Source organism: Cynoglossus semilaevis, chromosome 10 (assembly GCF_000523025.1).
Source record: "Cynoglossus semilaevis isolate Cse_v1.0 chromosome 10, Cse_v1.0, whole genome shotgun sequence".
In the NCBI taxonomy this organism is placed as follows: domain Eukaryota; kingdom Metazoa; phylum Chordata; class Actinopteri; order Pleuronectiformes; family Cynoglossidae; genus Cynoglossus; species Cynoglossus semilaevis.
The window spans coordinates 2,236,166-2,262,462 of NC_024316.1; the positions used below are offsets into that span (position 1 = coordinate 2,236,166).

At 39.3% G+C, this 26,297-nt stretch overlaps 4 protein-coding genes across 8 annotated transcripts; 1 reads left to right on the top strand and 3 right to left on the bottom strand.

Annotated features, from left to right (window-relative positions):
• The first annotated feature begins 2,415 nt into the window (after window positions 1-2,415).
• On the top strand, window positions 2,416-10,235 carry LOC103384530 (6-phosphofructo-2-kinase/fructose-2,6-bisphosphatase-like). 3 transcript variants are annotated; one of them, XR_003050908.1, is made up of 14 exons: window positions 2,416-2,783; window positions 4,963-5,088; window positions 5,720-5,816; window positions 6,066-6,132; window positions 6,236-6,310; window positions 6,402-6,458; window positions 6,582-6,703; window positions 7,141-7,348; window positions 7,444-7,590; window positions 8,358-8,462; window positions 8,546-8,675; window positions 8,890-8,981; window positions 9,085-9,149; window positions 9,446-9,522. XR_003050908.1 is itself a non-coding variant. In XM_017035887.2 (14 exons), the coding sequence occupies exons 1-14, from the start codon at window positions 2,612-2,614 to the stop codon at window positions 9,503-9,505; spliced, it is 1,494 nt and encodes a 497-aa protein (XP_016891376.1). In that variant the 5' UTR covers window positions 2,431-2,611; the 3' UTR covers window positions 9,506-10,235. The 3 variants fall into 3 exon arrangements, 2 of the variants coding, with proteins under 2 accessions (XP_016891376.1, XP_008316301.1); XM_017035887.2 differs by having other exon boundaries at window positions 2,431-2,783; window positions 8,919-8,981; window positions 9,446-10,235; XM_008318079.3 differs by lacking the exon at window positions 2,416-2,783 and adding an exon at window positions 3,980-4,137 and having other exon boundaries at window positions 8,919-8,981; window positions 9,446-10,235.
• A 707-nt stretch (window positions 10,236-10,942) lies between these two features.
• ndnl2 (necdin-like 2) lies at window positions 10,943-15,419 on the bottom strand. Of its 3 annotated transcripts, none has more exons than XR_003050909.1 (11): window positions 15,079-15,404; window positions 14,347-14,472; window positions 14,169-14,232; window positions 13,368-13,447; window positions 13,187-13,278; window positions 12,969-13,045; window positions 12,840-12,882; window positions 12,574-12,636; window positions 11,508-11,622; window positions 11,128-11,406; window positions 10,943-11,080 (listed from the first exon to the last, which is right to left on the bottom strand). XR_003050909.1 is itself a non-coding variant. In XM_025059521.1 (11 exons), the coding sequence occupies exons 2-11, from the start codon at window positions 15,106-15,108 to the stop codon at window positions 11,329-11,331; spliced, it is 768 nt and encodes a 255-aa protein (XP_024915289.1). In that variant the 5' UTR covers window positions 15,109-15,231; window positions 15,352-15,419; the 3' UTR covers window positions 10,943-11,328. The 3 variants fall into 3 exon arrangements, 2 of the variants coding, with proteins under 2 accessions (XP_024915289.1, XP_008316303.1); XM_025059521.1 differs by having other exon boundaries at window positions 10,943-11,406; window positions 15,079-15,231; window positions 15,352-15,419; XM_008318081.3 differs by having other exon boundaries at window positions 10,943-11,406.
• An 806-nt stretch (window positions 15,420-16,225) lies between these two features.
• Window positions 16,226-20,330, bottom strand: tafazzin (tafazzin, phospholipid-lysophospholipid transacylase). The gene is made up of 11 exons (XM_017035890.2): window positions 20,265-20,330; window positions 19,406-19,540; window positions 19,197-19,325; window positions 19,077-19,122; window positions 18,468-18,553; window positions 18,309-18,389; window positions 17,965-18,006; window positions 17,806-17,868; window positions 17,312-17,364; window positions 17,116-17,193; window positions 16,226-16,897 (listed from the first exon to the last, which is right to left on the bottom strand). The coding sequence occupies exons 2-11, from the start codon at window positions 19,527-19,529 to the stop codon at window positions 16,796-16,798; spliced, it is 804 nt and encodes a 267-aa protein (XP_016891379.1). The 5' UTR covers window positions 19,530-19,540; window positions 20,265-20,330; the 3' UTR covers window positions 16,226-16,795.
• A 1,280-nt stretch (window positions 20,331-21,610) lies between these two features.
• On the bottom strand, window positions 21,611-26,088 carry LOC103384533 (mitochondrial carnitine/acylcarnitine carrier protein). Its single transcript, XM_008318083.3, has 9 exons — window positions 25,790-26,088; window positions 24,676-24,768; window positions 23,858-23,985; window positions 23,212-23,302; window positions 22,963-23,080; window positions 22,593-22,665; window positions 22,398-22,507; window positions 22,190-22,311; window positions 21,611-22,002 (listed from the first exon to the last, which is right to left on the bottom strand). Exons 1-9 carry the CDS (start codon window positions 25,898-25,900, stop codon window positions 21,940-21,942), a joined length of 909 nt encoding a protein of 302 aa, XP_008316305.1. The 5' UTR covers window positions 25,901-26,088; the 3' UTR covers window positions 21,611-21,939.
• Window positions 26,089-26,297: the final 209 nt, after the last annotated feature.

Sequence of the window (26,297 nt, forward strand, 5' to 3'; positions counted from 1 at the left end):
CCACACCCTCTGGCTCAGAAATGAGGCCCCGCCTGCCGCTGTTGGTATCAATATCAGCATCCTACAATGACATCAGAACCTCCCCGGACATCAGATCCCTTTATACAGCTTTTCCCTCTGACATTAAAACCTGCCTTCTCCTTCCAACTGCATCAAGCTTCTCATTGCTAAATGTTTACACAAATCGGCATGTTCTTGTATTTTTCACTTGAAAGAAACCATGTCACGAATGAATTTTTATTAAGCCCCTTTCTGTAAAATCAATAAAGGATTTTTTTTTTACGTATGCTCACTCGGAATTGCAGACGACCAATTTATTACACAGAAATGTGCTCTAAACTTTGCACCGACTTAGCATAGCGCGTATATTTGTTTCACGTTCGCTGTGAACGCAACTCAAGACTAAAGGCACTAAAGGCAAATTAAATCATCTACTAACCACTTATGACTAACCCACATCAGGAATTGTTGCCTTGTTAACATCTCTGCTCTGACATTGATGCTGTTTTGTGGCTGTAAATAAAAATGGACGACATCCTAAAATAGTGCTAAAAAAATTAGGCTAAAACACTTAAATCGCCCCCGTGGTGGCTGGTTGCTAAGTAGCCTGTCCCTCTTCGTGTAAGCAGATGTGACATAAACTTCTGTTGGGAGATATCATGGTTCAGACATGTGGTCACAAAACCTTTTGGACCGGGATTTTATTTTAAATTTTAGTCAAACTTGTAAAACTGCAACGAGTTAAGAAACTATTTTAATTCAAAGTTTAATGTTCTTGTCTAGATAAAGACATTTGGGAATGATTGGCATAAACTTCAACATAAAAGACATCATAAGAATGAAACAACAGCACTGGTAAGACAGTAGGGGACAGTAAAGAGAAGACGATGTCGTCCATTTTTAGTTTTGATTCTTCGAGCTTGTGCATCTGCCTGTTCTTGTTGCAGCCTTCGTTTATACAAATCAAATAAATCAACATAAAAATAAAATAATTTCTAACAACAAAAACAATAACTGCAATGTGTACCAAACAATAGCTTTTATCAGTTATAGTGATGTGGCTATTGATGTCATCACCGTTATGACATCACCGACAATGAAGACGGACGTAAAGAAGTATCAGGAATGAGCAGTGAAATGACAGCGGCGGTTGGCGGGCTAGCGAAGGGTGTGTGGTTTACCGCGATACTGAGGTGTGCTAACGTTGTACCTGCTTGTTGTGCAATGTTTCTGTATCTGACAAACTAACCCTGACTGTCAACTAATAAACAACGAAACATACCTGAGGTACGCATCCTTGTCTGTCTGTCTATCTGTCTGTCTGCGAGGACCAATTAGGGTTACGGACTTTAGAAGAGAGCAGGGTTATGGGTAAATTATGGGCAAATTGCTCTATGGAGCCCTTACATTAGACAACTCTTATACTAACAGGGAGTCCTTGATTTCAACGCAGTTCGATTCCTATGGTAAGATGTAACTCGGTTTTTGGCGTAAGTCGGAACTCGCATGCTGTACATTAGTACCTATGTGTTCCGTCTAATGTCATACCTAGGGCAGGTGTGTCAAACTCATTTTAATAGATAGTTTTCCGATGACGTCACGCTACTACCCATAGTTCCGTAGTACGCCATCTTGTGTGGTGTTAGACAAATTATTTTTATTTTAATGAATAAAGTAAAAAAATACAGATTTATTGGGATTTTGAAAAAAAGTATAACCTAATCAATAGTAAAACATAATTTGTCATGTAAACTGATTTTTACATTAACACGCTGTATTTTCTGGGTGTTAATAAATACCGTTTGATATACATTGTCTGGCCAACTTTCAATGTCCGCCCGCTTCCACTCAGCTTTGTTGACTTCGTATGGGTCGTTATTTTAAAGTATCTTGCCTTTGTAACTGTGTCCAGTTAATCTCTATACAACAATTTCGTCTGATTGTTGTCTCTTTTGTTGTCATTTTCAATTGTTTACATCTACCTATTCGCGTTTTGCCAGACAACATGGCCGACGGCGCGATGCATCATGGGTAATAACGATTATCGGTAAACCATCTATACAACACAGTATTAATAAATGTTTCTGCACTTTCTTATTATCTATTCAAAATTACAAATATTGTTCATTGCTGTGTAATAAAACTTTATTTAAGTTTAATTTATAGCGAGATGGATCGAGAACCCCCATACTCATTTGTTAAGAAACCCTTGACTGCGTAATCATGTTACTTAGCATTAGCTCGACATGAAACTTAAGTTTAAGTTCAAGTTTAAGAACTTGCGGCCCCTATCATCCTGTTTAAATGTTTTTTTTTTAACTTTAACGTTTAAAATAATAACTTAGTTTAAGTTTACCTCAGTGACACAACCGTCAGAAGACAACATTTCCTGTAATGCTTAGTGCTAACGTCCGAGAGTTTCTCTACGTGCTTTGCGTATCCTGACAAAAGGAATAAAACGTTAATGCTTAGTTCTTCCAAGTAAATGTTGGGGTACGTGTGTGTGTGAAATACTAAACCAGAGTGGAGGTGGAGAGAAGCGGCTGCAGCTGTTTCACACTCAGGCGCATTTATGTAACTCGCTTGGGCTCGCGGAAGCGCGTGCACACCCATGTTTACTGCTTCGTCATCGTCTGTACTGACGTCAGAGACCTGCCATTGGTCATATTCGGGGGGGCAGAAGCCAAGAGGCACTCGCGCACACACGTGGCTCTTCGGGAAACAAATGGAGGTGAAGGGGAACGTGCGTCCACCGAGAAGGCGCGTGCGCTGCGAGAGCACAGGTGAGATTAATACAGAGTTGATTAGACGTGCACGAGCAGACGCACGGGTGTTCTAAGCGCGGAGACTTTTGAGAGAGACGAATTAGATAAATAGCAACTTCCTGTGTGTCATTGCCAGAAGGATACATAGAATGACAAGCTGGACAGAAGACATTAAAATAGGCATGGACAAATAAGGACAATCACAGGGCAATAAGCAGAGACTGACAGGATGGACATGGGGAAATAACAGGATAAAACCAGGATCAGAGACAGAAGGGCTAATGAGAGAGACAACACAGTATGTGACAGAATGAAGACAGGCTTAGAGACAGCAGAAAGTCATGAAAAAATCAGAAAGAGAGTTGAAGATCAATGAAAACGTTGACATGAAGAAGAAACCAGAAGTTTGTTTGCGGGACGAAATACTTACGAATCTTAAAGACACAATTTGGATGACATTTGACAAACAAGCCTTTCATTGTTTTGCGATTCTGCCTTTACATTTTTCTGTGGGAGGGTCATCGACGTGGACAAAACGTGGGCAAATGTGTTGACTCGCGGGCCACAATTGTCCTAAAATTGAACAGGGGGACAGGTCAGGAGCAGATAACTGGAGCTTTCGTGTGAACTACGATAAATAACATGTAAAAGTCATGTATAAATGCTAAAATGCTTTTATCATTTTCTACGCCATCTATTGGAGAAACGGGTATTGCAGGGAAAAGGCAGAAGTAAAATGATATAATATAAAAAATATATATAATTTGGAAAAGTTTGGCGACCCTGATTAAAAAGCTGAACGGGCCACATCTGGCCCCCAGGCCTTAGTTTGCCCTTGCCCTTACCTTGCAGTTAGTGGACCAAACAATCACTCAAACTGGAAAAAAAAAACCCACAACCTGTTAATTCAAAACAAAAGCTTCAGAAATGAGGTTCTCTCTCATCACGACCAGGCTTTGGTCTCCAGGAGACTCACGAGTCCTGGAAAAATCTGCCCTGAAGATGTTACTAAAACCAGTCCACCACATCATGAGACATCGCCTCATTTTTGCTGGGTCCAAAGTTCAGAGCCACTCTTTGTGATTGGAGCTCTTTTTCGGTCTCACCGCCAGGCAAACAGGAGGTAAACATGAGTGACAGGTGAAACGACCAACTAGACACTCCATCCAGCCGGGTCAGGCTCTGCCCTATGGGTGATGTTGGGTCAGAAAGATTTAAAAATCGGTGCCAACCTTTGGCATCTCACAGACACTGTCACACATACTAAGGCTAACTGTTGGGATCATGACTTCGTCAGAGACACTGACCCAGAATCCTCTAGAGAAAATCTGGATTCCATCACTACGAAGTCGACTAAGCAAACGCCGAGGCTGTGAGTGTACACACGGGCAGGCATCCTGTTATTTCACCTCAGTGTTGCAGATGATTGTCAAGCAGGACTGAATTGGTCTTCAGAATAAGATGAGCTGCATATTACTATGTGTGTGTGATCTCGGTATAGCTGTCCTTGAGGGGACATTTCTCCATTAGGAAAGACAGTATTTTGGTGAGATTTAGTTTGGAACTGGGGTTAAAATTACTGCTGCGTTTTGGTTAAGGTAAAGACCAAGGGGCTAATGGAATGCGCCGTGTCTGTGTGAAGTCCTCACGAGTCATGAAAATCAGACTGCGCGTACATGTGTTTCTGTGTGTGCGAGACTGAGAGATTGTGGCTACGAGGACATTCACCTCAAAGGTACAGCGTGTCCATCACGCTTCCTCCACGTGTCCTCAGTCTCCAGCTGCAGCCGACGAAGACTTTTTTAAAAATATTAATACAGTTAAAAAGCTAAAAAAACAAAAACAGTTCAAGCTTAATTTGGTTTGGTTCAATAAGGTACTACAATGTTTAAACTTTAAAAAAATTGTAAGGCATTCACTCTGTTACAACTACCAACTACACACTTATTTTACCTCTTTGAAAAATAGCGGAGATTTGAGCTCACACGGACACGGGAGCTGCTGCACTGCTGCTGCCCCCTGTCGTCGGTTCAGTAATGGATTTACCGTTATTATAAAATCACAGATTTTCTCTACGTTGTTGTTTTCTGAACCGTCATTGGTGATTATTTTTATTATTGACCTGAATGATTCAAGCACATTTGGGTCGTGGGGTGTTCAAGAAACTGACCAGCGTGTTTGTGTATTTGTGTCACAGCGTCGGTGCCCCAGTTCACCAACTCCCCAACCATGATCGTGATGGTGGGACTTCCGGCACGGGGAAAGACCTACATTTCAAAAAAACTCACCAGGTACTTGAACTGGATAGGAGTCACAACCAAAGGTATTTGAAAATGGCAGCGCGCACACTACTGTAGCAACTAACACTAATTACTGTCGTTCCAGCCAACTCACTATAAGTACGCAAGCTACTAGATAAAAAACATAAACAATGGGAAATCAAGGTATAATACCATCAACCAGCCAACCAAAGCTAATGGCTAACATCCATTAGCTTTAAATACCATCCTAGCTAACCAAGCTAGAATAAACCACACAAAAGGGAAACCTCCAAGTGTTTGGACTTTTTAGTAAACCAACGCAACCTTCAGCCAACCATCCAACTATCCAACAACCAATGACCAACGAGTAACTTTACCATCAGACAAACACACCATTACTACCATTGTGGTTTCATAGTTAGTGAAGCAGTTATCACATCTGCATTACATGCAGGAGGTTTCTGGCGCCTCCTGTGGCAGCCTGTGTGAGTTGCGAAGTCTCACACTGTGAATTTCCCCATTGTGGCACAAAGTAGGGAATTCAAAAATTTAATAACCAACAAACAAACTTAACATCCGATAAACCACTAATACGACATATGAACTTTACCATCTAAAAAAACCAAACATCTTTACCGTCGAACAAAGACGCATCAACACCTTTGTGTCCCCGCACCCCTGTGTCTGTAACAGTGTTTAACGTGGGTCAGTACCGCCGAGACGCCACGCGCTCCTACAACAGCTTCGAGTTCTTCAGACCCGACAACGAAGAAGCTATGAAAATACGCAAGTATGAACTTAACGTAACTTTCACCCTACGTATCAACAAGCGTATTTTATCACTGTTTATTACATGTCATGGGTTAGCTTAATAATTTATTTATTATTATTATTATATAGTAGCTAAATTATTAGGCTGTGACAAAATGCTTAGTATGGACAGCATACTTTTTTTGGATGCTAATCTGGGGGCGTAAACAGTGTCACGACGCGTGAATCTGTTTGTGATAGCACTTTTTGTTCTTGTTTCCTCATACAGAGCATGCGCTCTTGCTGCTCTTCAGGACGTGTGCGATTACTTCACCAGGCTGCAGGGTCAGGTGGCGGTGAGTCATCACTGACTACTTCCTTGTCATGATACATCGTACATTGTTTCTTTAGTGGTAATGAAAGGAGTTCAATGTCATTTTTTTCCCCCTCTGGTTCAAGGTTTTCGATGCGACTAACACAACCCGGGAACGCAGAGAGGTCATTCTCAACTTTGCCAAAGAAAACGGTTATAAGGTCTTTTTTTTTTTTTAATTTCTGTCTGCTGCTTCAGAAAAATACAAGGAAAAAAAGAAAGAAAGAAAACTAAATGTTTGTTTCTGTTCAGGTTTTCTTTGTGGAATCAGTCTGTGAAGATCCAGAAATCATTGCTGAGAATATCAAAGTCAGTTGGTTTAATGTCAACAACGACATTAATTTGACAACATGGTGATGAGACATGATTAAAACGTAGATTTGACTCATGGCTGTTCCCTCTCTTCTCTGTTCGTTGGTTTCACATCCGCAGCAAGTGAAGCTGAGCAGCCCAGATTACGTGGACTGCGACAAAGACGAGGCTGTGGCTGACTTTCTGAAGAGGATAGATTGTTACAAACTGACCTACGTACCACTTGATGATGATAAAGACAGGTGACCCATCTGCCCACGCATACAGGAGCCTATCAGCCGCAAAATAATACAATGTCATGTAGCCGTAGGGAGCAGCCTTTAAGGTTGAAATACCCAGGTGAACCTAATATTACATCTCGGACGCACAGAGCCCTGAGTTTGGTTCCCTGAGGAACCCCATGCTTGGCACTTGCTAGGGGCAGCCAATTAACAGGATATCTGCTGCTAACACAACCATTTCCCAAATATGGGATCAATATAGTAGACATTTTTTATTTATTTTTTTGCCATCAAGACATTTCACATTGGGAGTTTGAAACAGTCGTTGTTGACAGACTAGATGACTGCTCACAATTTTTATTTATTTTTTTTGCTTAACCTGTTTCAAACTATTTCAAGATCATGAACGCATCACAGATAACGTCTTTAAAAACATACCTGCTCTCCTTGTTCTGCAGGAAGTTGTCCTACATAAAGATCTTCAACGTGGGCAGTCGATACCTGGTGAACCGGGTCCAAGATCACATTCAAAGCAGGATCGTCTACTACCTCATGAACATCCACGTCACGCCAAGATCCATTTACCTGTGCCGACATGGAGAGAGTGAACTGAACTTGGTAGGGCGCATTGGAGGAGACTCGGGGCTGTCCAAACGAGGAGCCAAGGTTTGGGTCGCTGTGGTACTTGGTCCATGTATCGTTGTCACTCTGTGGTCTGTTATGGTCTGTCATGGTTTGTGTTGTGGTCTGGCGTGTAACAGTTTGCCAACGGTCTGGGAAGCTACATGCGAGGACAGTGCATAACAGACTTGAAGGTTTGGACGAGCCACATGAAGAGGACCATCCAAACTGCTGAAGCTCTGGGAGTCCAGTATGAACAGTGGAAGGCTCTGAACGAGATCGACGCTGTGAGATTAGCCTCCAAAAACAAAACTACCGTAATTTCCGGACTATTGAGCGCACATGAATATAAGCCGCATACACTAAATTTAGGAAGAAAAAGAAATTATTGTACTTATATAGGCCGCACTTCTCTATAAGCCGCAAGTGTTGACGTTGCAACATGGGATATTTACACAGAAAGATTTTTTTTCACTTTTAAATTAAATAAATGCTTTTTTCCGATCAGTGCCTGTAACACGGCTAGCTACATATTAGCTCTCTGCTTCGGCACCCCGACCATAGTTGGAATGCACAGTGACTTAGTGATCTGCTCGAGGGCTAACTCCCTTCACTTTGTGCTTATCCGCAGCAGAGGTAAACAGAAACAGTGAAGTTGGGGTCTTTATTATCAGCCCCACCGACCACAACAGAACATAAACAGTGTTTTAACAGCTCCTGTATAACCAACTCACACTTCAACATGACAGGACTGAAACTGCTCTGAACTTTAGCTACCGTTCTCTCTCGCGCGCGCCTCACGCACATATACGCACACAGCCATTCACAGACAGACATACGCTACTAGTATAACACAGAGTAGCCTACCTACTCTTCGTTAGCCTGTAAAACTCCAGAAATTAGCTGCATCATTGTTTAAGCCGCAGGGTTTAAAGTGTATGAAAAAAGTAGCGGCTTATAGTCCGGAAATTACCTCCTGTCCTGTCAAGCACTTTAAATTTATCATTAGCTAAATTCCTGAGGATTTTATTGACATTGCGCGTTTCTTGTTTAGGGTGTGTGTGAGGATATGACGTATGAGGAGATTCAGGAGAATTACCCAGAAGAGTTTGCTCTCAGGGACCAGGACAAGTATCGGTACCGTTACCCCAAAGGAGAGGTACGTTTGGACGACTCTTTTTACTTTTCACCACTTAACAAATAATCCAAGCTGATTTTTTTTTTTTTTACCTGCGTCTGCAGTCATATGAGGACCTGGTCCAGCGTCTGGAGCCGGTCATCATGGAGCTGGAGAGGCAGGAGAACATTCTAGTCATCTGTCACCAAGCTGTGATGAGATGTTTGCTCGCATATTTCTTGGACAAGAGTGCTGGTAAAAAAACAAAACAAAACAAAAACACACAACTTTTAAAACTCTCCATAGACAACAAACAAATCCATGTCTATATTTTCAAAATTACGTGTGAAAAAATACTACTAGGATATGAAAAAAACCTGTGTACTTGCATTCCACGAAGTAGTATTTGTTCTCCTCTCATACATGCATTGTTCAAGGATATAAAATCGAAGAGATTTACTCAGGACAGGCTGTCTTTCTGTTTTCCTTTTGGAGCAGACGAACTACCGTACCTCAAGTGTCCTCTGCACACAGTTCTAAAACTCACTCCAGTGGCGTACGGTCAGTACTTACCATCAGTGTTGTATTTTATAGCTGTTTTGGGCTAATAGTCACCTACCTGAGTTGGTAATGGTTTTCTAACTTTTTTTCTAACTCCTTTCAGGTTGTAAAGTTGAGTCAGTTTTCCTCAACATTGAAGCTGTGAACACACACAGGGACAGACCTGAGGTGGGTCAACACTTCGAACAAAGTTGTTTAAAGAAAAACAACAAATACAAACGGGTGACACGACCTCACTACAGCGTTCTGCCAATTTCCACCAATCAGTTTGAAGCAGTGATTCCCAACCACTCATTGTGTGTTTCGTTCATTTCTGCGAGTATATCAGTGTTGTGTTTAACTAAACAGGGCCAGGTTACACGTTGAGTAAATTGTAAGTGAAATTAAACTGTTATATTTCATTACATACACTTGACAGTAACTTGGTGCACGTCTTCCCTCTCTTCTTCCTTCGTCTTTCCCAGAATGTGGACGTGGACAGAGACCCAGAAGAGGCTTTAGAGACCGTCCCTGAACACATCTAGAGGAAAAGAAGACCAGGCTGGAAATCACAGTCAGCCTCCAGGATCCATACTGTACCGAAATAACCTTACAGTAGTCCAAACCGGTTCATTACCGATCCACATTTAGAATAGCGGACTATGCAGAAAGCTGGAGTCAAATTGCAGGGTCCACATTTGACAACCGTATCCACACGGCTCTAAATGGATTTTCCCAGGTCGACAGTTGCTCAGTTAGTTTAATAAATAAGTGAGTCGCGAGTCCGAATCAGTCTACAATAATAACAATATCTTGGACAAGACCAAGGAAGGTCAAGACTCAAACTGTACCACAGTGACGGTTATACTATTGAATGCACTTTAATACACCAAAACAAAGCCATAACTTAAGTAATTAAAGGGGGGGAAAAGAAACGCTAACCTCCATTAAATGTCATCTGTCTAAAATCTAAACGTTGACGTCAAATGTCGACCAGTCTGTTCTGCCGCAATCGATTCTTAATAATCTTTTAGTCAATCTGTGTCATTTCTTATTTTCTATGCAACGAGCATGAGCTGGATCTATGTTTTCCTGCCTCCTAACTGACAAAATAAATCAGTTTTCCAATCTTCCTCTCCAAAGCACGGGTACAGAGAGTGTAGGTGTTGTTTGTACTGCTGTAGGTTTTTAACACTGATCATTTTACAAATAAAATACAATACAAGAAACGGGTGCAATAATTCCAAAGATGTCAATAAAAACCCTTTCATCTGACCAACACCAGTTTATTGGTTTCACTACAAAGATTTGATGCATTTCCACCACAGACCCCAAAGCTCTGGTACTGAGTTACTGATACAAGAGGGACCAGGAAGTAAATGGGACTAATAGGATATAGACATTTGAGTACAGAAACTTTGCATGGCAAAACTACATTGTCTAGAACTGGTTAAATTAGATTTAAATTAGATTAGATTACTCTCTTAGAATTACAACTATTTTGTCAATGTGCAAAATTGTTGTCTAACAGCTGACAAGTATTTATGATGGTCCGAAAACGGAATTACCAAATTAACGTTAAAAAACATCCCACGGTGCACCACCAATGAAAACTGTCACAAATATACATCTAATCAGATAGGATTTTTTACTTGCGTCTAAGAGTGAAACTGGACTGGATTTAGTTGAACTTTTGCAACTGTGGTGAGAAAAAAAAAAACTCTCTTAGAGAGAATAAATATCCAGACTTAAAGTGTGCAGCTGTCTGCTTTGGCCAAGGGAGAGCAGAAGATAGGAAAAATGAGTTAGGCAGCGGGGTGAGAGAAAAGAGGAAGGAGGAAAAAGAAGGTAAAAGAGACAGTAAGTAGACGGACTACAATACAACCTAACCACAGCATGGGAAAACAGACACATTTTAGAAGAAAAGAGTAAAAAATACAGGATTTAACATTTAAAAAAATGATTATAATTCCCACAAAATGTAAAAATGTGTACAGTATTTTATTATTTTATCAAAACTATTTCAATGTTGTGGCACTTTGGCTCAGAAGCAATGTCTCTGTCTTTGGTGTGGGTTCACCTCCTGGGCAAGTTTGAATCTAGGTTAGGGTGGTTGGTATCTTCGAATGGACTCACCACCCACAGGAAGGTTCAGGGAGGTTGGTACGGTGCAGTGTGATTTGGGTGAAGGTCATGGAGATTGTTGCCCCGACGACCGGGTAAAGGATAAGTGGATGACAAGGGATGGATGGATGGATTGATATTTCAATGTTGAATTGGCCTAATAAAATAAGATAGGGGGGGATTCTGTCTGTGTTTTAACTGAAAATAAAAACGTCATCTTCATCTCTCTGGGTGATTCTGCTGTTCAGCTGCTGGGAGGGTTCACAGAAGAATGAGCTTCTTTGAACTGTTGGCTCCACAACTGAGGATCCTGATCATGAAGCTGACATCACAAACAGTCACACAAACACACAAGTTATTATTTATTTATTTATGTTCACCACAGTAGTGCATAAAGTGCCTTGACATTAAATGTTTCCTTACTTGACCTAAGAACTCCAGGAGTTTGACTTTGGACACTTCCAGCTCAGCTCTTTGACCCCAGTGAAATTCGTGTTCAACCGGTTCTGTGTGAGGAATACGAACACATTCCAAATACCTAGGGTACAACGCACACATATACACACACACAAATAAACAGATGTAACACACAGGTAAACAGAAGTACAGCTTTACCTAATTCTACACTGACCCCACACAGTAACAATAAAATGTGTGAAGTTTGAACTTCATATCCAGCTTCTGAGCTCCAAAGCTGAGGTTCTGATATTGCTCTCACTTCTGCTGATCTTTGGTGTGGTATAAACCCGAGTCTATGGTCTGACAGACACCGGCTCTGATCACACCAGTACTACACATTCCCAACAGCTGGTCTTGATCCTCTGATCTTCTGACTTCAAATGCCACCACGCATTAGACCACTGAGCTACAGCCTGACTGACGCTGTACACATGCAAGGGTGCACTCACACTCGGGCCAGTTGTTAGTCGATAGCGTCGTATCGCCGTTTTCAGGTACTGAATCCTGAGGTTTTTTCTAATTTGTCCCCACACTGTTTAATGGGCCGCTTATATCCATGGCTGAGACGACAGTCTCGAATTTTGCCACATACTTGCATCATTTCTCCAGTCATGTCCTGCTGTTGCTGAATGCCGTCGGCATTAAATATTTCACCTCTTCCTCAGACCACAGCGAACACTTTGCCGCTGCCATTATTGTTATTGTTGTTGTAATGGAGGGACGGTCGCTTGCTTTACACGTCACGGCAAGTCTTCCCGCGTCGGGTACTTTAGTTCGTTTTGCGCATGCGTGGTCGAGTGTACCGCGCCAGGCAAGTGCACCGTACACTTGGACTCACACTAACCGTAGAATGCGGACTTTTGGGGGCAAACATGATGGGGAGCGCTACGTTTACCGAGTATGAGTGCACCCTCAGTCTGTATAATAAAATTAAGCATTCTAATAAAATGAAGCAGGTTCAGGACTTACACTTTGAGCCTCATATAAAATCTGTTTTAAACATTTCTTTGACCGAGCTGCCGACTCTCACCTCTGACGAACAAACTCATCTGTGACCAGCCTCTTTACGTCTCCAAACTCCGCATGTTTCTCTCTGTAAGTTTAAAGTTGCAGTAAATTAGAACATAAGCAAAAATATATATACATATATATTGAGGGCACGTTATACAATACAATAAAAAAGAAAATCATAAAATCTGATGATACGAAAAGGGTTTAAATCCCACTAAGGGCTACTTAACTGTGGTAATCATAAACTCATTAGAAACTTATAATCAACACAATAATTAAACTGACCCGGGATCAACACGTAGTTTCTTCAGAGTGTTCCAGATGACGTCTGTAGACAAAAATTGGACAAATAAAAATGAAATGACTGATATTTTGTAGGTGTTTTTTGTATTTTTTTTTTATTTTTAAACTCACTTTCTCTGACCACTCCTCCTTTCATGAAAATAACACTTAGGATAACAAACAACAGACCAACTTTTGGACTGGAGACACTGTGACAAACAAACAAAAACATAAAAGATATATTATTAATTTTAATAACATAAAATACAGCAATATAACATGTTATCCAAAAAACAACAACCAACAAACAAAAAAAAAATCTCGATCTCAAAGTCTGCTTTGAAACTTACCTGGTGTGTGGTCCATCCACGTTCTCCAACTTACTGATGAGAATGTACAGGTGATTTTTATTGTCAATTTCAACCAGCTTCAGGCCAAAAACCTGTACCAGTAAGAGGAAACAGCTCACTGCTCGCTGGTGGATATTTCAGCAATTGAAATAAAATAAACCTAAAAAAACAAAAAACAAACCTGGTCCAAGGTCTTTGATGCACTTTTCATGATCTCGGGGAAAATGTTCCTGTACTCTTTCACCACGTGTTTTACTAGGTCTGAGACAGAACACAACATGTCACAGATTTTCAATAAACAGGAAAATTATTAGGTCATAATTTCATTAATTACGCCAATTGACATTTAGAACGCATCAACAGAATGACATGTGATGTTTATTAAATAGATCCCCCATTGTCCATCCACCTCATCGCTCCGATTCACAGAAGTCTAAAATGCCATTGTAATGACCAACATGCGCTTGTGGACACACTTCCTGATACACGCCAGGTTTGCATCAGAACAGCCTCACTGAGCACAGGGCAGTAATTAAGAACACTTTGGAGTTGCATATTTTTCTGACATCCTTGGATTAGTCATGAATAAACAGAGGAAAAACAGGTTCATCTACCTGTTGTTTTTTTTCTTTTTTGGGTTCCAGCAGTGTACAGATTTGTCCAGGTCATATCTACCAATAGTGATTTGTGCCTTATAATCCATTTGTAATTGCAATTATGATTAAATATGGTTAGTCTACAGTTATCACACGATCGTTTAGATTTAAAATGTATTAGGCTTTAAAAAAAAAAAACTGTTAATCTCTGCTAACGAATGAGCAGAATTTATTAGGCTTTAAAAAAAAAACTTAATCTCTGCTAACGAATGAGCAGAATGATGTACCCAATAATTCCACCACGTTGATGTTTGCTTGAATACATAGGCAATATTTTTTGCAAACTGCAGGAGCTTAAGATACCATGTCAACCAGTGCTTTCTCACCTGCTCTCCTCACAGGAATCTTTTTCTGCTGCTTCACCAGGAAATATTGCACAACCTCAGATGCCTACAAAAGAAAGACCAACCAAATGCCAGAATCATTTAGAAAAGTTTCTTTTTAATAATGACAACTTTTCAAAACAACCAAAACCTAATTTTAATCATTATGTGTGTGCGCTACCTTGTGGTCAAGTTGTGCAGGTGTGACATTTTCCAGTGCCTTTTGCACCTGTGATGTACTTGGCTGTGTGAAGGGAATGTCATCCTCATCCTCCTGAAGCGCCGATACGCCATGTTGTCTCTGTGACTAAAATCAAATTGTCAAAATGGAAACCATCAACTATCTGTCCAAAGTCAAAAGAAAGAGGCTCCCCTGGCTTTCAGAGAATTCTATAAACACCCTTTGGCGCTTAGAATTACTTAGGGTACTCTAAAATTAAAGTTCAAAAATGCAGTATCAAAGTTACTGAAATGATCACTAAAAATGTGGACGCCTATGAAGATCTCATTCAGTAGCTCTTATTCACAGTATTTTAATGATATTTAAGGCATATCAGGAAAGCAAGGTCCAACAGTCTGCCTCTAGTGGTCAGATTAAGAAAAGCGGGACTGCATTTCAAACAGTGGGGCAACTGGGTCAAACAACCAATCAATGTGCAGAAAACACTGGATGTTTTCCTTTGCCCAAAGTAAAACCAATGCCTCCCTGTGCTTCTCCAAGAGGCTAGATAACAATTGGAAAAACTTGGCACTACAAATGTCTGGTCAATTTGTTTTACCATGAGCCAACAGTCAATAAACTCAAGATCTTTTGTGTTAATAACAACGGAAGAGGCTTAGGGAGCATGTTTAGTAAATCACACAGAGTGCACTTTTTTAAGTAAGTTACTAAAAATATGAGGTTAAGACTCACTGAGGGTGTGGCTCTCTTCCTCTGCGTCATGACGTCCAAAAAGCCTGCTACACAGAGCCGGGCGGTGTGTACTTTACAGTGTGTTCTCGTCTCCTATAGCTTCAAACACACCCGTGCCAACTGCCATACATTTTAAACTATCATAACCAAACGCTGTGGAAACAGGTGACTTTAAGAGCATAAAGTAATTAAATTATCTCAGAAATGCTCAGAAACATAAGCGACAAAAGGACTCTGCTTAAATGTAACAATAATATATAACATTAAACTCACGAGCCGCTAAACCCGGAACCATTTCTCTTCTGCTGCTACGCCACAGTCGCTTGTTGATGGCGTCATGGCTTTTAAAGCGCCGATTGGTGCATTATCGCCATCGCCTGGAGAGGTCAAATCATTTATTTTGGCAACTGTCCGCCTATCAATAAAATCTCAACAGGAGAAGAGAAGTTGTGGCATAAAAATGTAACTCCCAAAACAATAAAAAAAAAATAACTGAGGGCATATCCCATTTGTTTAATGTTTTTAGACCAAACATAAAACAGACACAGGTCTAAAATAGTAAAAAAGTATTAATCAATTAACCACTTCCTGATTCACCTCATTGCATTATAAATCGGTGTATGTTAATGTACATGTAAATGTATGCATAAATAAGTACCAAACTAGTCTCAGCAATTTAGCAGAAACAAGTACAAAAATCATCTGAAGATAATTTGAAAAACTCCTAACTGATCTAGCCATAAAATACTGACGGTGCTGTATTACTCCAGAGGTCCGCTCCACTCTCTTTCACATCAGGAGCCATAGACGGAATAAAGGATTTCAGTTGACAGGGACCCAGGGGCTGATGCTGCCCTCTGTCGAGGTAAATCTAAACAACAGATATCAAACAGGGAAATCCCAAAATAACAAATTTGAAATAATGGGGTTGCAGTTATTTAACGGCTGTTGTGTCCCTCTGAGCAAGTCAATTATTTTTGTATTGTGTCACTGTTGTGTCCCCCTGAGCTTAAAACTACTGAATTTCTCCATTAGCAAGTCAATTATTTTTGTATTGTGTCTGTGAATCTATTGAACAAAAAATATGGTAAATGTAAGTTAAAAGTAAATATATTTGACCCTAATAAAAAATGAATTACTCCATTACTTTGGTTTAAACAATTATCCTTGTTTGTAACTAAACCGTTCACAGAGCATTCATTTTCCATTTTTTCATTCCTGACAGTGTTCTGCTGACATGAAGGTCAAGGCTAGGAATCATTGACAGTGCTGCTGATGTTTCTTCTCTGATCTTGCGTAAAAGATGAATATGATGAAGACGTTTAAAAACTGTTATCACATCTGAAGGCTGAATCGGCAACATAACATGTTAATATTTTACATGCAGTACTGCTTGAGTCTGGATATCAGACTCTAGAATCTTTGCGATCACGTCAGCGTCTCCGACTCGTGCACAACATGCAACAGTTTTGCATCTGGTTTATCCATTTGAGTCTGTTCTGGAAGCAGGGCCCTGAATTTATTAGCTTTAATAAAAATCCTGCTTTTAAAAAACGTCATCTGAAAAAGTCCATTGAGCTCTTTGATTGGCACTAAACATATTCTGTAAAAATTTGCAGGAAGTGTGGAAAAAACCACTGAGGTAAAGCTGGTCTGAGAGTTGGGTTTAGGACCAAAGTCATTGATCAGCCCAGTCATTGACCGAGAAGAAGCAGGATCAGGATGTTATGTTTATTTGTCTGTGAAGTTCCTCCGCCTCAGGCTTCAGTCTGCGAAACTCCCCCTGGATGAAGTCGGTGAGAGTCTTCCTCATTTCTAACTGAAAAATGCGATGGGAGAAGAAAATAACCGTTTTAGCATGTTATGTTTACAGGTTACTTCTTAAAAACCTGATCCAAGTTTTTGAACTTGGTGACTCAAGGAAGCAGTGGATCAACACCTGCCGTGACCCTGTGACCCTGTGATCCTGTGATCATTAACTATCTTAGGGGACTTGACAATGAAGACAATGAAGTGATAAGATAGTTTAAGAATCACCTGGCTCTTGTTTTCAGCTCGTAGAGATTCAACAACGTCCTTGACACTGAACGGTTTTCCCACAAGAATTGTGATTTTCTAAAAGCCCAAAAAAAAAAAAAAAAAAAAAAAAAACCCCATTGATGATGAAGTACATCACTCACCACACTGACAGAAGTGTGGAAAATATTTGGTGCTGTGATGTACATGTTCTTACCTTGCCAATCTGTGGAACGTAGGGCTTTATGTTGGGTAGAACGTCACTCAGACCTGAGAGGAGGAACATTATTAATATTAAATATATTTTTGTATATGCTCCATAATTTTATAGTGTAATTCTTTAAGAAAGAGTTTAGGAATTTTAACTGTGTTTGTATAAGGCAGTGGTCAAAAGAACAAACTTGAACAGATGTGCAGACGCTTCACAAAAAAAGACTAAAATAATATATATATATATATATATACATATATATATATATATATATATAATGTAATTTTTCTGTCCAATGTGTCATAACTTGATATCACCCAAAATTAAAAGAATCATGAATTTCCCACAGTGACGCTTTGGCTCAGAGGCCAATTTCTCTGTCAGTGGTGTGGAACTCGTCGTGGAGAGACTGCTGCCCTCGCTACCCGGTAACGGATAAGCGATTGAAAATGAAAGGATGGATGGATACATTTCCCGCAAACAGGAGTAAAAATACTCACCTACGTGCCAGACAGGAAGAATTATGGGATGGAGTGAACACTCTGCGATGAGACGACCAACACCTGAAGCACAAAAGTAATACTGAGTATTAGAGGACGATGACAAACGCACAGGGCGATGTGTTTGTGGGCGTGACTGGAAAAGTTGGAGGGACTCACCCCATTTCAGTCGAATGAACTCTTCAGTCATGTTCACTTTGCCTGACACAAGAGGAACGCACAATTTTAAGAAACACACCGAAGCTTGTCAAAAATGTTCCCACAAAAAGGCCTACAGAGAAAACGGGACGGTTTTGCTCGCGGAGGCTGATGATTCACTTCAACCTCCATGGAGTTTAAAAGATCCAGATTTACTTTCAGTGACCCAAAGTTATTATAGATAATAATCGAGGAGCAGCTCGTTTTTATTTTAAAGAAACATTATTGAATTTATCTTTCACAAATGTTCTAACAAACAGATCGTGAAGTGGGTGTTGCGAGAAATAAACCGGACATCAACATACCTTCTGGAAAAATGTGCACCCACTCTCCTTTGTTGAGTTTGTCCAGAATAAAGTCCATACCTTTCTGGTATACACCGTCACCTGAGGAAAATGAGATGAGTTGTCACTCTGGTGAGAAAAGACGAGGCACAGACCGTCAGATGTCAGAACGAAGCTCACCTCTGCAGACAGGAACACACTTTCCTCTGCTGAAGAATCTGGAGTGAAGCTCACTGGTAAAGCAGATGTCGGACGCCGCTGGTGTCCTGTTCAGTCCATCAGTCCATCCATCAGTAGGAGAAAGATACATGTTATTAACTATATGATTATATACCTTTTAAGTTTGGCTGCAGTGCGATAACATGCCGACATAAAGACCATATGTTTAAACAAACAAACTTTAAATAAATTAAGCATATGGCTTCTAATTCTAGTCTGTGTGTTGCTGGTGGTTCTAGATTTTCTCTGTTAGAAAGTGTACAATAAATTAATGTGTAGCAGCTGACACAATGAGCTGGGTCAGCTCGGTGGAAAGTTTGTCTGGGATGAAGATGTTGAAGGCTGAGCTGAAATCTCCAAGGATGATCCTGGCATGATCTTGATGGGGCAGTAGTGGCTTAGTGGTTTTATCAACATGAATTAAATTATCGGACAGATAATAATTACACTTTATCGGTTTATACGCTATTGAGGTTATTTATATATACTGTATATATTATATATTTACTCTATATACATTGCGATTGTCATTTCTAGGTTATCTAAATATCTAGCGTTAACAAAACTCACCAGCGCATCTTTTTGTAGTTCCACAACTGCCTCAGCTTCAGAATACCTGTCCACAAAGAGGTTCTATTGTAGTTCGGACCACAACTGTTCATCTGTTTAAAGATGGCATCGTGTCTTTACCCCAGATGTGTGGATCATCCATGCAGGACTGGTGATTGGACAGAGTGATGAGGGGCGTGTCCAGAGGTCTCTGGTCCACCAGATTTAGCAGCACTTCGTGATTGTGGACGGTTAAATAGTTCAAGTACTCTTAGAATGCAGAAACGAAGACACAGTCAGCTGAGCTCATTTGCATTTGCGGTTGTGTGCGGGGCTGCATTTTAACTCACTGGTCCAGAAGTAGGAGTAGGAGCCCACCATGCCCATGACCAGGGAACTGGTGATTCTCCAAGGCAGCAGGGGGCATTGTGGAAAGGGCCATCTGACATCGAGTGGCATCCCTATAGTGCACATGCACACATACACTACATCCACACACACACACATACATGTCAATCTTAGACCCCGCAAAAAAACAAACACATATCCCTGATGAAATGGATTAGAAATTATAATGTTTTTTTAAATTATTCTAAAAAAATAAAACCGGATCAAGGACTTAATATAAAATCCTTTTTATTCATACTATGTAGATTGTACAGGATTTTCCTAAAATAATCATAAAAACTTCCAGAAATATTTCTAGTGTAATTATTGCTAAGCCACAAGTATGCTGTGTTGTCATTCCCTCCTTAGTGTCTTTATTTTTGCTAGACGTGGGGATTTACTATGTGGAAATGTTAACGAGGATGAATTTACATAAACATCTGTACTGTTTCACTGAAAAATAAAATAAAACTTGAATTGTATGTTTAAACGTTAGTGACACTTACATTATATTCCTGTCATTGGCGAAGGAGAACTTTGTTAAAATATATATTCTACGCTCGGAAACCACATTATCCGACTGGAAACTTAACATTTATGACTTTTGCTTTTCAGCAGCTCACTGATGGTATGGTAGCCTGTTAGCTCATGTCGTTGACGCTCACAGGCTAAAAACAATAAACGCTAACAGAATAACATTGGTAAAGCTAATGGAATTGAATGCTCTGTGACGCATAATGTTACTGTAACGTATACACTAAAGACTTGTAAAAAAAAAAAATTGGAAATTTTATTGAAACAAATGTTCTATCCTCACTTCACCTTTCTGTCGCTACAGCCTCTGAAGCTGTGGGACACCAGCACCGGAAGTGACCTTCTGGCGCGTTGGATTATGGGTAAGGTAGTATAGTAATTGATTAATTCTTTGATTTTTTAAATTTTATTTCAACTTTACGGAATACGTAATGTTTATAAAAACGTTACTTTACTCACATTATACTTTTGAAAACAAACCGTTTGTTTTTCAGGCAGAGGCAGAAAGTGTATCTTATGTTAAATATGTTGGTCTTGTAACTAACTAAAATATTTTACTTGATATTTTCCACATATAAACAGACACTATTAGAAGTCGAGAATGCTCAATAATAATCTTTTGTTGCATTACTGTATATTACATATCCTTTAAATGTAGTATTATAGCCTCATAAAAGAAAAAAAATAATCTGAAAAACTGTATCTGTTCATAAGACTACAATAAACCATACACTCTGCACCACTCCATGGAACCATTAAAGCCCAAAAAAGGCCATTACTAAAAGAACTCTTAGTTTCTAACTTACACTAAAATGCAAACAACAATGTTATTGTTAGTTTAATTACCACTGTCCATTATCACTTATAAATGTATAATTATTAATAACTGTTCATCATTGGCTGCCTTATATACTGCCCTGTTGTACTTTCCTAGACCGTTGTCCCCTAACTGCCCCAATAATATTGGGAATGATAACAGTAAAACAAAAATAAATAAGAAGAGTTTATTTGTGCAATAGGCACAGTAATAAAAGTGCATCTTTTGTTGAAGGAAAATTATTTGGCACTATAAGGGCATTCAGAACCCTCACTGTTCAGTCCATCTGCCATACAAAACAAAATTAGAAAAAAAAAAAAAACCTATTGGCAGGGAGGATGATCCTGTGAGGATGATTCAGGGCTCAGGGCTAACTGATATCTCTGAGCAAAACCTGTTTCAGTTTACCATTAATTTGATTTACCTTCCAGCAAGACAAAGGTGCTAATAACATAATACAATTACAATATTTTTTTTAAAAAAAACACACATTTTACTCACCAGGACCTGTGATCAGTTGTACACAAAATGCTTCCTCTTTTATTTCATTAGGTTCGAGGTGTTTGTTGAGTTGTTTATTATTAACAATCTGTTGTGCAGATTATCCATCCATTACGGTTCTAATATCAAGTTCTTTTCTCCCATCAAATCGCCAACGTAACTCTGGTCCAGCTAGAAGGCCTTGGCGTTGCCAACTCAAAATCTGATTGGTTAAAGAAACAATCTCACTGCTATTTATTTTAGGCTCCCAGCAACCCCGCTACTGATTCAGACTCTGACTTTAAAGGGGAAATAGTTATGCACGTTAACACTTTCAGGTATTTCAGGATTTATTCAGTGCTAAACAAATTCACGTCTTCACAGTCGTCAGCCTGCTCCGTACATGAGGTGATGCAAACTATCGGACAGTTCATTTTAATTCCATGTTTCAGGCAACAAAACATGAAGATCCTTTTATAAGGCACAGGACACAATGCTAAACATAGCATGAATAGCTAAGACGATGGTTACAGATTCAGTGCTAGCCGGCATGACAGCAATTCCGTTCAAGTCCTTCTTTAGAAAATACAAAAATTCAAGCATATATATTTCAGCACCAGAAAATTGCCGAAAAGCAGATGAATCTTCATCGCAATTTTTCCAATATCACCAACTGGGTGCAAGAATGTTTAGTCCTTTTAGAGCCACCTCGAAACCCAGGAAACAGGCCTGAGGAAATGACAGAGAGAGTGAGAGAGAGATATTTTGGTAAATGGGAGTAAGGGCAGGTTTTTTTTTTGTACAGAAGAGGTAATGTTTTTTCATCACAAACTCCAAATGATTTGAAACAGACACATAAATAGAAATATAAAGGTTTGGTCAATTTAAACTTCCAGTGTTGACACTGCAAACTCACAGCATTAGCAGGGAAAGCTCGGAGGAAGACGGCGTTACTTCCTTTATACAAAGCCTTAGGTCCTTCTTCACGCAGCAGGGTTTTTAATACATCAGCCAGACCGGAGTACTTTCTGTCTGCAGCTACACAGCAACGTACACACACATTTTCAACATTCAACGTATAAGCTAATAAAGACAAGCTAAATCTCTTCTTCTTTAGCTCCTACCTGTCTGAAAGTTGGACTTGAGGACATCCGGAGGTAGTGCAATGGTCCAGTTTAAAATCCCTGCAACACCACCAGCCAGGAGGATTCTGGGAGTGCTAAGCTGAGAAACACTGTACACGAAGATTACTTTAAAAAGTACAAAAAATCACCACATACATATGCAGTCCATCTCTGCTCTAAACAGAGCTTTCCTACCTCTGACCTTCAGGTGTCAGATTTATTTTGAGGTTTTCATAGGCCAGGAAGTAGAGACCAGTCGAAGGAACATCTGAGGAACATATAAGTAAAGAACTCTATTTAATTAGAATTAAATATGTCTAAATATAAGCTAGTCATTTTTATTATGATTTTTGATTAAAGCTAGTCAAAAATAACTGTCAGTTTTAACTGTCAAATAACAACTTTAGCTTGGTGACCAAAGTAGTAACCAGACAACCAAATGACCTTAGCTTTGGGCAAAATAGATCAAATACGGTCAAAAGTAGACTTATAAAAGCACGAAAAATCCGTTAAAGTTAGCTAAATTGGGCTTTAATCTTTAAAGATGGTTAAAAAATAGGTTCACCTCTGATTAGAGTCAGTAATGTCCCTTTGTAAACACTGCGGATTCCCTGCTCCTTATAAAGCTGCAGAGCACAATCCAGAGGACCAGAATACTTAGTGCCCCCCCTGCTGGACTGTACCTGAAACCACAATCAAATAAAAAACAACTGTACTTGACCGCGAAAGTAAGTAATTGTTTTTAAAAGAATGTGCATTTAAATTTGTTTATGAGAAAAAAAACACGACATTTTAGCCAAAACAATGTTCTCACCTGCAGCAAACATTTGATTCTCTCGCCCGGAGCCACAATAACAGTGGTGAAGATTCCAGCCAGGCAACCAGAGACAAACAACTGAGTCGACCTGATGAGGAGAGAACACAGAAGAATCAAATAGAAAATATAGAATCCTTTTGTAGAACATTCACGTATTTTTGCGTACTGAAACATTATTTTGTCTATACTTTTTCACGTTTTAATAATTAAATTACCTTATAAAAGTAAATATGAATAACATACATCGGTTGTCTACACATCACAGTGGACTAATCTGAAACCCTACGACAGCCTTTTTTGTGCCATGGACCAGATTCAAACTGGACCATATTTCAAGAGACTAATAAAATATATACAATTATGCACATACAGTTTATATAATTGCATAGATTTTATTCTAATATATAATATATAATATTTGTTGCTTCTTGTGCCAAATGGTCCATGGTCTGGTACCAGTCCACGGCCCTGTGTTTGGGAACCCCAGATTTGAAAGGTCAAATTGAGAAATACATTTAAAACAATGTTTCTGTAGAAATTGTACAAATTATCAACGAGTCTAATTGACAACAGTGCTTTTGCATGGAACCATGGAAACAGGTGTGAATGTTTGTGACTGTGTAAAAGTGCGTTGCTCACTAACGTTAGCGGTTTACCAGGATCCGTCTGCTGTAACTGTTTCCCCAGAGCGAAGCCAAAGAAGCTGATGGCCATCATCGGAGCCACACCCATTAGAGGGGCACCCATGCCTTTGTAGAGGCCCAGGACGCCCTGGACACACACACGCAAACACACAGATTGAAATAGTATGTTGTGGAAATGTAACGTGACTTTGGCCACTGTTTCCCAAGGGGAAAGGCAACGTGTTTATGGGGCCTCATGTGACAGTTGGGTCATGTTTCCACGAAGGACATTTGAGCCTCTCACTGGATCTCTCAAAAGCAGGTGAGTGATTTTTTTTAGGATGCCCTCGGGTGACTGACAATAAAATAAAATAAAATAAAATAAAATAAAATAAAATAAAATAAAATAAAATAAAATAAAATAAAATAAAATAAAATAAAATAAAATAAAATAAAATAAAATAAAATAAAATAAAATAAAATAAAATAAAATAAAAATCATTGGTTGTCTGTAAATTAAATTAAATACTAAATTAAATATTAAATTAAATATTAAATTAAATTAAATTAAATTAAATTAAATTAAATTAAATTAAATTAAATTAAATTAAATTAAATTAAATTAAATTAAATCTCTCTGTTTTAAATTCACTCCCTCACGCCAAAGTCCATAAAGAAAGTCAGTGACTTTATGTGCTTTATATCATATGTTTACATATAGTGTACAGTATTATGTGAACTAAAATATCGACTTTCTCCATGACATTTGGTGTTGGAGAGTAATAGGTTCCCATACTTCAATATGTCGCAAGTATTACTCTTATTTGTGTATATTCACCTCTTTAGATACAGTTTTGCGAAAACAGTCATAGGCTCCTGTGTAGACCAGACACTGAGTGCCGGAAGGTTTCGGCTGTGTCTGCAGTCTCACCTGGAAAGACACAGGAAAACAGAGAGAGAGAGAGAGATTCAAACTTTAGCTGTTCCTCACTGGGGGACACCCACACATACACACTCTAAATGTGTGTGTAGCAGAGATAAAGCCACACCTCTCAGTGTTCTTTGCTGTTGGAGACACTGATAAAGTGATTCAGTTGCTCTGGACCATAACTGGTTAGTGTGTAAATAATGATGGCCGCTGAAAACACAATGTGTGAGAGAAATAACACATCGTTTTTTTTACACAACAAAAAGGCTACTGGTAAAATGAATCACGCTCACACATGCAATAGAGTTCTCTCCTTCCAAACAAACAAACAAAATTCACCAAATGTTGATAATTTCTTCTTTAAATTTTCTATAGGTGTGACCGGTTAAAAAGAGGACGCAGTGGTTTAGTCGAAAGCACGACAGCAATGAACAATGTGGATTTATACCTGTATTCAATAATGCAAATATAATCCTTTTTTATTGACAAAATGTATCTAAATGAAAAATATGAATAATAACTAGTTGACTTGAGCAATATATTTTTTTTTTTTTATTTAGGATGAGGATGTTTTATGGCTCTCAGGTTAGATTACAATGTATTTGCCTCCCATTGTCTTTGAATGATGACAGAGAGCTACATAATGTTCTGGAATAAATATTGAAAATTCAGCTGCATGTCTCCTCTTCCCTCGTGTGTGAAGTGTAAAAGCGACTACGGAAACATGTGATCATTGAATCTGAGCTAATCTGATTTAATTAAGTGGATTTGATGGATTAGAGTCTTGTCCTCCTGTAAATCCTCCTACTCCTCCTCCTTTTTCTTCTTCTTCACATTCTGTGTTACTTCCTAGATAGGACATCATTCCAATTTGCAAACAAACAACACTTATTTTTCATGTTAGTAATTGTGAGTTAGCTGTTGACTTGAATCCAAACCAGTGTGTTTATGGATACCCCTCTCCCCCCCGCACACAGGTAGAGGACATGTAAACCCCGATTGTAACATAAACTAGTTGTCAGACCTTGATGGTGTCCAAGGGATGTCCAGCCAGAAGGAGACAGGCTCCTCCAACTCCTCCTGCCACAAAGTTCTTTAGAGGAGAAACTTTAACTTCTTTCTCCTTCATCTTCATCTTCCTCCTCTTCTTTCTTCTCCCAACATGACCCGGGCTCAGAGCTAAAGCTCAGTCGGGACTGCTGAGGAGGAGTCCAGGCTGTGATCTCACCGCTGCCGCTACTACGACTGCTGACCATAACTGTCTCTCTCTCTCTCTGTCCCTCGCTCTCTTTGCCACACACACACACCTTGAACTTTGTGAACTTTGCCCTCGAAAGCTGCAAACACAAACATATGCAATCATTAACTGACGGTAAAACTCAATGGATGTGTTGTTTTTAACTGAACAAAACACATATTTCAATTAAAAAAATTAGCATAAAACCAGTTTCTTTTTCTTCATATATTTACATTTTAATTATTAATTTAATTTTTTTTTTCAACATTTCAAATTCATTCAAATCGTATAACAA